This window comes from Nasonia vitripennis, chromosome 4, assembly GCF_009193385.2.
Source record: "Nasonia vitripennis strain AsymCx chromosome 4, Nvit_psr_1.1, whole genome shotgun sequence".
In the NCBI taxonomy this organism is placed as follows: domain Eukaryota; kingdom Metazoa; phylum Arthropoda; class Insecta; order Hymenoptera; family Pteromalidae; genus Nasonia; species Nasonia vitripennis.
The window spans coordinates 29,347,224-29,357,284 of NC_045760.1; the positions used below are offsets into that span (position 1 = coordinate 29,347,224).

Consider the following 10,061-nt stretch of genomic DNA (forward strand, 5'->3'; position numbering starts at 1 on the left):
GAAGAAGAAGAAGAAGAAGTGGGCATGAGGCCCCGTAGAGAGAGAGAGAGAGAGAGGTGGCGCTATAAGCAGCGTCGCTGCACAGCTAGAGCAGCTATTCCCTCACTCTTTCTTCGCGCGCGAGATACTCCGGTCGTAATAGAGAGCTGCGCTGCATAAGTTCTGTGTTTTTCTCTCAACCAAGACTGCGAGCCGATTTAGCTCTGCTCCAGTCACGATGGCCAGGATATCAGCTACCAGGGCACTGTTGCTCGTCGTCGCTTTGGTGATCGGCTGTGGTGAGTATATTTTTTTTTTTTTATCTGAATATTTTACTCTTGTACAGCGAGTGAATACGTGGTAAAGAGAGAGAGAGAGAAGTTTCTCTCGGAATGCACAGCGCGTGCATAAGGCTGCGTGAAAGTCTCCGTGCAGGGATTTTGCGTCGTATATATACCGGATAAATCGGTATCGACGATTTTTCGATTTTAGCATCGACTACCTGCTTCTCCTTATTTTTTTTTTTTTTTTTATTCTGGATACTGAGTCTATACTATATAGGTGTATGTGCTATAGTGCGTAGAGATGCTGCTGCACCTATGCGCGATGCCGCCCAGTGCACCTTCACTTTCCACTTTACTGTTATACGTTTCGTACTCGTTTCTACGTTTTTTTTTTTTTTTTTTCAATTATTTTTTTTATCCCCTGTGTGTGTATAGGAAGAAACGCTGGAGGCATTGATATTAAAAGAAAAGCAATCGATGAAAGTTGCGCCCGTTATAGCAACGAGAGCAGCGAATATAACTTTCTTCCGTGTACAACTACGAGTTCCGCGCGCGTTATCATTGTCACCCGATATACACGCACACGGCTTTGCGTAAGTTTAATCAAAACCGAAAACCGAATATATAAGCGGTTCTCGACTGCGATGCAGCTTCTTCTTCTTTTTTTTTCTTCTTTTTTTTCTTCTCTCCCTGCGCTGCTGACGCTCTCGCGAAGAAGCGAAACTTATTACTTTCACTTATTCGCGTTTGCTCTTGGCAAATCGTCCCAAAATACAGATCCTCTTTTTACGATATTTCGAACGTTACAAAATTCTGTGTAAGAGCCGAAAAAAAAAAAAAAAAAAAAAAATCGGTATAAATCTCGGATTATAAGAGTCGCGCGCCGCCTCTATTTTCGAAATTCCCCGGATATATAATAATTATTGCGTGCGTGGTATGCAAATTCCGCGCTCGAGAGCTGGTTTCTTTTATAAAATACGTTATACGCCTTTTTCCGATCGAATTTCTCGTGTATACCGGTTAGTCCCGATGACTAAACTAACTTTAGCGTGTCTGCGTGTAAAAAATATGATATAAGGGAAAAAGCGGCCGATGTCGCAGTAGCGGCTTGTAAATTAATGGTAATTATATCTCCACACGGGCGAGAGCGAAAAACCCTCGTGTGGTCTAACCTTGGGATTGTGTATAGGTATAGTGTGTGCGTGCGTGCGAGGATATATATATATATATATATATGTATATTTATGTTACAAGGTCGAGAGGGGAAATGACACTTTTACCCTTTTTGCCGAATCGACGATGAGTCGCCGATTACTTTTTTTGAGAATTTTCACTTGTTACTTGTTAATATTGAAAGAGAAAAAATGTTTTTTTTTTTTCCTGTTTCAAAGCTGAAAAGTCACGAAATTCATTAGTTCAGAATTCCTGTTAAATAGAATTTTGTAAACGATAAATACATTATTCATTAACAATACACCTCGATCCGGTGTTGAAAGATCGCGTCGTCTCGTCAACACAGCATCGCTTATCTCTCAATAGCGCTTTCTCGCAATAGTCTGGGAATTTCACTCAGCGCCACGAGTCACCGCGTCCTCGACGTATTACCAATTTTCTAAATACTCGTCGCGAGCGCGCGCCTCCGCTGTATACTATAAAAAACCCGATAGGATACTACATCAATTTTTTTTTTTCATTTTCACCCCAGTCAGCGGTCAAGGCAGCGGTAACAGCCAGTCGCAGCAGAAGAAGGACGAGGAATTCAAGTGCCCCGAGGGCCAAGGCAACGGCAACTTTGCCGATCCCGCGACCTGCCGTAGATTCTATCAGGTATGCTGTCATAACCTAGACGCGACCTACAAGTTACGCTCTGGCGATTTCTCTCGTTTAGTTAAGTATTAGTTAAAAAAAAATATATATATATATATATATATCGCTTTATTCCAGTGCGTCGACGGCTATCCCTATCTCAACAGGTGTCCGTCGGGACTGCACTTCGATGACATCAGCAAGTTCTGCACGTTCAAGAACGAGGCGCGATGCGGTCCGATTGCCGTGAGTGAGTATTATATTACACGCTTTTTCTTTGCGGCGCGTGTAACGATTACGCGCTGTTTTGATATATACCGATTTCCGACGTTTTTACAGCACCGGCACCGATCACCGAAGCGCCTACCGATCTCGCGGAAAGATGCGACACCGCCAAGTGCCAACTGCCCTACTGCTTCTGCTCGAGAGACGGAACCATCATTCCTGGCGGTCTTAAACCGTCCGATGTGAGTTGATGGACTTTTGTTTTGTACGAAGTAAAATTTACTAATTTTCATAACGATTTCAGACGCCGCAAATGATCCTGCTGACGTTCGACGGAGCCGTGAACCACAACAACTTCGACCACTACCAGAAGATCTTCAACTCCGACCGAGTCAACCCCAACAACTGTCCGCTCAAGGGAACCTTCTTCATCTCCCACGAGTACTGCAACTACAACATGGTCCAGAGCCTCGCTCACGACGGCCACGAAATCGCCACCGAGACTATCTCGTGAGTATATTGAAAGCAAAACGAGCTATACCTACAACCTAGTCCGAACAATCCGGAACGTTTCTACTTGACAATGATGACCCTCGTTGCAGACTCCAAAAGGGTCTCGAGGACAAGAAGTACGACGAGTGGGTGAGCGAGATGATCGGCATGCGGGAGATCCTGAAGCACTTCAGTAACATATCCAGCAGCGACGTGGTCGGCATGAGAGCGCCATACCTGAAACCAGGTCGCAATACTCAGTACAAGGTCATGGAGGACTTTGGCTACATATACGACAGCAGCATCGGCGTCTCGCCCGGCAAGACTCCCATCTGGCCTTACACGCTCGACTACAAAATACCCCACGAGTGCAAAGCCGGCACTTGCCCCACTAAATCCTTCCCAGGTATGGATTATTTTTTACAATCTTAGTACGACTGGAAGAATCGCGAATAACGGACGTCTGTCCAAATCCAGGTGTCTGGGAAATTCCCCTGAACGCTCACTACGTCGAGAGCTACGAAGGTGGACACTGTCCCTACCTGGACCAGTGCGTGCTGCACAGTCACGATGCGCAGGAGGTCTTCGAGTGGCTGCAGGAGGACTTCAGCAGGTCGTACGATCAGAACAGGGCTCCCTACATGATGCCCTTCCACACCAACTGGTTCCAGATCAAGGAACTCGAGAAGGGTCTTCACAAATTTTTGGACTGGGCTACTACGCTGTACGATCGCTTCTATTATGACAAAGTAACATTTTTTAGCTATGAACCGCTTAACTGATCGTCCTTCTTTGCAGGCCCGATGTCTACTTTGTCACCGCGACCCAAGCTCTCACATGGATCACTGACCCCAAGCCCATTCAAAGCTTGACCAACTACGAAGGCTGGGAGTGCAAGAAGAAGAACGAAAACGACCCTGGCCCACCGTGCAACAACGCCAACAAGTGCCCCCTTGACTTCAAGCCAGCCGATGCGAACTTTACAGCTACGAGGTAAACTTATTTCTAATTTTCGACGACTTGTCTAGAGTCAACGTTTTCACTGTTAATCGTTTTACACGTTTGCGTTGAAACAGGTATATGGAGACGTGCACCGAGTGTCCCAACAAATACCCCTGGTTAGGAGATGCCAAAGGCACCGGTCACCCAAGCGACAACTACAGTGTCGACAGAGAGTAATCAATTCCTCGTCAGTAATACAAGAAATGACTCTTCCGATTCCGAGAATCGAATGGAATACTCATTTTCCTAATTAATGGTTGCTGCAAGTCTCTCCGGGACTGAGCAAGACAAGAAGCAAAGACTTGTGAAATCGCGTTATGAATGTTTACATTAAAATAGACTTTCACGCTGTTTTTTTTTAGCTGCGAGTTTTATGAAGAATGACTTTTCATCATAAGGTTCTACATTATTAATATTATTATTATATATTATTATTAAAATCAAATGATTATTTTGTTACGAATATGATGCGTGAATCAAACTTATACATTGTATATTGTATGCGTGAGGATTTCAAATGTTGTTGAAGTTGTACTGCTTATAAATACAAAAAACATGGAAAAACAAGTGCGAAAGTGTGTACTTGGAAAGCTACGGATAAAAATAGAAAAAACTTCAAATCCATTAGGCTGCTTTATTTCTATAATACTCGTATATATATATCTTGTAAAAAAAAAAGAAGAGAACAATAAGAAAATATAAAAGCGTTTACCTTATCGTTAATGAGCTTAGCGACCAGCAGTCACGTATACAACAGTACAATAGTCATGGATTACAGTACGTATACAAGCATTAAAAAGCCAAAAGTTCAGGATGCTTCTTAAACTCTTCGTGGATCCTCTTCTCGACGTTGGGCAAGGTGAGATTGTCAACGTTGACGTTGAAACTCACGTAAACCGGCTTGCCCGTTTTCTTGGCCAATCTGCTCGCGACGTTGCAGGATATCTCATCGGCGATGGGTCCCATGATCTTCGTCGACACGGCTGGTTTCTTGTCCATCGCAAAGGCCAGAGCCAAGTCCTTCATGCTCCTATCGTTGTAGTCGCCGACCCACAGGTACAGACTCTGGTCCATCTTCATTATTTGACACTGCAATCTAACCTCGCCGACTTGATCGTGGAAATTGTGGAACTGAAAGCTGCAGGGCAGCAGTTCCGGATCCTCGACCGTAACCATCGCTCGTTTTCCTGCGAAAATAAAGTAAACCCGAGGAGTAAGTATAAGCGTGCAACGAGAGCTCTATAATGCGAATCGATGACACGATGACGCGCGTAAAATTCATATATACGAACTTGTTGATAAAACGGTCACGTGCGCGTGGGAAGTGCGCTGCTTTACCGAATGAGGAGCTGTGCTGCGAGAGAAGAAAGTCGTCCGCACGTGCGATGACACGTCGAGTTTCCTACGGATTCCGACGTGGCTGCGCTACATATATACGTATACGCAGTTACTCCGCTCTCGCGTCGAGTGAAAATGTTTGCCTGAGATGTGGGAAAATTTTTATTCGAGTTTCCAGGCTCTCTCTCTCTCTCTCTCTTTGAAAGCTGTATAAGTACGCAAATAGAGAATCAGTAGTAAAAGTTGGTCTTCGGACAGACTCCACTGTCGATCTCCTGAAAAGGGGTTGGGGGGGGCATCAGGTATGCGCAAGGCGCCGGCGTGCCCGGAACTGACCGCCTCGCATATACATAATATCCACATAGCGCGTTGTGGATCACGTCTATTCCGGCTGGTTCGTCCGCGAGAATCGTTCCAGACCAAGTGTCGCCCTCTCTGTCAAAGCAGGCGAAGCTCTTTTCGATTCCCCGAAATTCCGGTACACGCCGCGTTCGTGTTCTTGGCGCGCTGGAAAAAAGTTTCTCCTCTCTATATAACATTCTCTCTCTCTCTCTCCTTATAACGTCGGGCGAGCTTGACGCATGCGCGCGCGACTCTCCTCGAGCTCTTCTGGTTAGAGTATCCATTTTGATCACATGTGAGTATCCCGAGCTGTTGTCCGAAATCGGTGAAAATCCGGGCTTCCTAGTGTGCGAAACAGCTCTCGATCGTCCAAGACACTGCTGGGCCAGCTTTGTGCGCGGTAAAGAAAAAAAAGAACAACGACACCCCGACGAGGAACTTTGTATAGGACTCCGCTTCGGCGCAGAGAGGAGGCTCTCTCTCTCTCCAAGCCGCTCGCTCTCTCGCTTGCCTCCGCAGCATATATATATATATATATATATATATAGTGGCACTCTTTGCGTGTGCGCGTGTGACAATAACGGCTCCTCTCTTCGCTCTCTCTCTCTCTCTCTCTCTCTCTCTTTCTCTGACCGAGACTCCGTGTGTGCGCTGCACAGTACTCCTGGTGCGACGACTTCCTCGAGGTCCGTGACGCCCCGTCGCACGTTTGCTCCGACTTCTATATATCTCTCTCTCTCTCTCGCTCGGCTGTGGTACATACATATACACGCGCGCGCGCGCGCGCACGCACCGCTCCCCCGTGTCTGCCGAGAGAGCAGTGTAGTAGTAGTAGAGAACACGCCGCGAGAATTGTTGGTTAGCTCGTGCGCGTTCCGCACTCTCCGATCAGTCTCCTAGTCGTCCTCCGACCCTTGAAGCACCGACTCCGTTATCCTGGTAATAAGCGCGACTCCGTTTTTTCCCCGGACCACGTCTCCCCAGCGATTTTCGACCCGCGGACGTGGATTTTTACGAGCTTGCGAAAGTTGCAAGTTGGTCTCTCGCGTGTGCCACATGGTCACTTGGATTCCACCTCGGACTCCGCGTTTTCGTTGTCACGTAGACTCTTTCGGCTCCCGGCTGTTGCATCCTGCACTTTGCTACGCGGACGAGCCTGGATTTTCAATTTTGCACGGATTTTTCGTTTTTTTTTTTTTTTTTTTTCCAACTCACCGTCGATCGGCCTACGCTTGATCCACGTCTTATCTCGGCTATTTGCTGATTTTGCGAATTTCAAATGTTTCTGCTATTGTACATATATATTCGCATAGTGCATGCTGCACCAGCGTGACTGGTTGATTTAGCTGTAGTTAGTCGATGGCTTGCTGGCTGGACCGCTGACTAATGAATCATCATTTTCGCTCTTTTCTTCTTGCAGAGATCCCCACACACTAATCAAACATGGCAGACATCGAAGATACTCATTTCGAGACTGGAGACTCCGGTGCTTCGGTCACATACCCCATGCAGTGCTCTGCACTTCGCAAGAACGGTTTCGTCATGCTGAAGTCCAGACCCTGCAAGATCGTGGAGATGTCCACCTCCAAGACTGGCAAGCACGGTCACGCCAAGGTCCATCTTGTAGGTATTGACATCTTCTCTTCCAAGAAGTACGAGGATATCTGTCCTTCCACACACAATATGGACGTACCCTTTGTCAAGCGAGAGGATTATCAGGTACGTCTGCAACCTACTGCTTCATTTTCCACTTGTAGCTCCAGAATCTGGATCTAAGGCAATACTCTTGTTTTCACCACAGTTGACAGACATCTCCGATGACGGCTACTTGTGTTTGATGGCTGACAACGGAGACTTACGTGAGGATCTCAAAATACCCGATGGAGAGTTGGGTACTCAACTTCGCGCTGACTACGATGCTGGAAAGGAACTACTCGTAAGTTGCGCACTCCAGTCTTTTTGGTTTTCAGCCCTCTGACAATGCTGAACCTCCTTTGCTGATTTTTTAATGATTTTTTCACAGTGCACGGTGCTGAAGGCCTGCAACGAGGAGGTAGTAATTGCTATCAAAACCAACACTGCCCTCGACAAATAATTGTGTTCAGTTTGAACAGTACACCAACCTCAATACCTGCTTAGCCAATCGACACCTTATCATTGGTAAAAAAAGGAAAAAAGAGTCAACAGTTTCAACCAGCAGTAACTCGACAGCAGAGTAAAAGCATCTTTTTATCAAAGTAATACCTACTTACTTTCTTACTATTATGTGAATGAAAAAAAAAACAAAAACCCATAGCGTTAAAGTTTCTAAGCATTGTAAGTGGAGGCTGGGCTTATGAAAAAGTGTGCATCCCAGTTTTAGAAACTACACACACATCAACACACATACACGAAAAACACAAATACACACGTTGTTTGTTATACAAGATATATGGCGACGACTTTTCATCGAAGGGTTGAATGAAAATAAAAATTGGAGAAAGCCTTTACACATTTATCTTTTTTTTCTTTTTTGCTAATTTCATAATGTTAATAAATTTAAAAAAAAAAAAAAAACAAAGTATTGTTGGCTTTACAATGACAAATTTATAATTTATTATAACACATATTAAGGATATACAGATGCTTATGACTATTTGAGACCAAGAATAATTGTGTCGACTGCCGAGCGGAACAATTTTTTTGCAAATCTATCAAAATACATGTTTCTCATCGAGGCGGTGGATTATTTTGTTCTGTAAATTACTTTTGCAATGATCAAAGTAAGTTTGCAATTGAACAGCAAAGTCTTGCCCTCGAATCATTAGCACCTGTAATGAGTAATAAGAATTTTTTTAATGAACTTTCTAATAAAATGACTCAATGCTATAAATAACGAATTAATTGTCTTAGTGATTTATGTTAGGAAAATTATCAATTTTTATGCGTTAAAGTTACCCACCAACACTGAGGGTGATCCATTGCGTATCAGTGTTATAAATCATAAGACAAGAAATGCCAGAGGACTTAATTATACATAGCATCGTTGTAAGAAAATTATTCTGATTAAGTTTCTCTCAAAACTTTCAGAAGAATAAAAAGAAATTGTCTAAGTGTGTCCTTGTATATCTGATCCTTTGGCCTATGTTTTGTGACACAGCATCCAACAAGTAATTGCAAAGTTAAGAAAAAGTTTTGGTCACTGCAGGTTTATTCAAATGCAATGCGTACGTTTGTAAAAGAAAAAAAAAAGAACGCTTACCTGCAACAAAACATGCCTTTACTCAGACTTCTCAATCCTATCTAAAGTGTTTTTTACTCAAACCTCAAGAATACCGAATAATGCAAGAGTGTAGACTGAATATGTCTAGCAAATCGCCTATGCCATGAGCGCATTTAAGGTATTGGATAAACAATATTGAGACCTATTATTTTTTAATAACCATCCTATGTAATAAATAAAAAAAAAAGAAAAAAAATAGAAAAAGATTTCATGATTTGTTGATAGACAATTAGGTATGTATGTACCTCAAATGAAAAAAAGTTTACTTTCTGTATAACTGTTTCTGTTGAACTAGCGTTCTTTCAAACCAACTTTTTTACGTTTATAAGAAAAAAAAATTGTTCCGAGAAGTATCGTCCTGGACATTGAAAATTAAATTCTTCGAATAACGATTTAACAATAATCCAAGTACTAACACTGACGATTCATGAAGAAAGACGCCTTTAATTTTGCAGTATGTGTAATTCAAGCTCGCAATATCGTATAACAATGTATAGTAAAAAGGCTCCTTATATAATTTTCGTTGTTAAAACAGACAGAAATGTATATAGACCAATCGCTTCCGAGTTGATATTCTGAAAAACCATTATTGGAAAATTTTTTTCGATATCTATGCAACAATATAACTGATGTTTCCAACTATAAGCTAAGAATCTAACGTAAAAGTAACGAATATGAATAAGAGAATAACGGCATCTGTAATACGCGAGTGTTATATCGAATCAAACTCGTATACCTACGTACCTTACGTCCTATTACTTGGTTTGCGATTAAATCGAACGAAAAAAACGAAAAACAATTCAGCGAGATGCCAATGGTATTATAATGTTGCACAAAAACGTCGTGCTCGGATGCGGCGGGAGTAAATGCGCTAAAAAAAAATAATATTATAACGCAATGCTCAAACTTTTCAATCGCGTTGCTGAATACGCGCACGGCAACCTTTACTGTTTTTTCCTTTTTGTAACGACTAAAATGCGGGACGATTAACAAAAAAAAAAAGTGATTGTGGTGCTACCTCGCTTGTCGAATGTATAGTTCTAATACTCCTTCTATTGATAGCATATATATAACGATTGAATGCACTTTCGACAAAAAACAAAATGAGGCTTTGTATCGCCCTTATAAAAAAAAGGATGTATCGATGGAAATCATTTATATATTTGAAAAATTTTACGAGTTATAATTGAATGTGCAAATATGCTTTTCCTCTGATCAAAAAGCTATGTTACTTTACCGCAATAGATATATATTTTTTTTATCAGCAAGCATGCCTATGTTGAATTGATTGTGTATATGCGCTCCGATAAGGAATTGTTATAAATATAGCA

The 10,061-nt window shown here is 42.7% G+C and overlaps 3 protein-coding genes across 11 annotated transcripts; 2 read left to right on the forward strand and 1 right to left on the reverse strand.

Annotated features, from left to right (window-relative positions):
- Window positions 1-104: 104 nt before the first annotated feature.
- On the forward strand, window positions 105-4,408 carry LOC100123586. Of its 2 annotated transcripts, XM_001607939.6 has the most exons (9): window positions 105-278; window positions 1,969-2,090; window positions 2,208-2,319; window positions 2,409-2,536; window positions 2,599-2,804; window positions 2,897-3,192; window positions 3,264-3,510; window positions 3,585-3,779; window positions 3,863-4,408. In XM_001607939.6, the coding sequence occupies exons 1-9, from the start codon at window positions 218-220 to the stop codon at window positions 3,963-3,965; spliced, it is 1,470 nt and encodes a 489-aa protein (XP_001607989.1). In that variant the 5' UTR covers window positions 105-217; the 3' UTR covers window positions 3,966-4,408. The 2 variants fall into 2 exon arrangements, with proteins under 2 accessions (XP_001607989.1, XP_031786538.1); XM_031930678.2 differs by lacking the exon at window positions 105-278 and having other exon boundaries at window positions 1,970-2,090; window positions 2,208-2,315.
- Window positions 4,403-5,628, reverse strand: LOC100123581 (proteasome assembly chaperone 4). 2 transcript variants are annotated; one of them, XM_001607936.6, is made up of 2 exons: window positions 5,081-5,628; window positions 4,403-4,975 (listed from the first exon to the last, which is right to left on the reverse strand). In XM_001607936.6, exon 2 carries the CDS (start codon window positions 4,962-4,964, stop codon window positions 4,581-4,583), a length of 384 nt encoding a protein of 127 aa, XP_001607986.1. In that variant the 5' UTR covers window positions 4,965-4,975; window positions 5,081-5,628; the 3' UTR covers window positions 4,403-4,580. The 2 variants fall into 2 exon arrangements, with proteins under 2 accessions (XP_001607986.1, XP_016845360.1); XM_016989871.3 differs by having other exon boundaries at window positions 4,409-4,975; window positions 5,127-5,445.
- On the forward strand, window positions 5,546-8,347 carry LOC100115070 (eukaryotic translation initiation factor 5A). 7 transcript variants are annotated; one of them, XM_001607926.6, is made up of 4 exons: window positions 5,546-5,763; window positions 6,889-7,187; window positions 7,270-7,404; window positions 7,492-8,347. In XM_001607926.6, the coding sequence occupies exons 2-4, from the start codon at window positions 6,912-6,914 to the stop codon at window positions 7,561-7,563; spliced, it is 483 nt and encodes a 160-aa protein (XP_001607976.1). In that variant the 5' UTR covers window positions 5,546-5,763; window positions 6,889-6,911; the 3' UTR covers window positions 7,564-8,347. The 7 variants fall into 7 exon arrangements, with proteins under 7 accessions (XP_001607976.1, XP_001607974.1, XP_001607980.1 ...); XM_001607924.6 differs by having other exon boundaries at window positions 5,709-6,407; XM_001607930.5 differs by having other exon boundaries at window positions 5,709-5,868.
- Window positions 8,348-10,061: the final 1,714 nt, after the last annotated feature.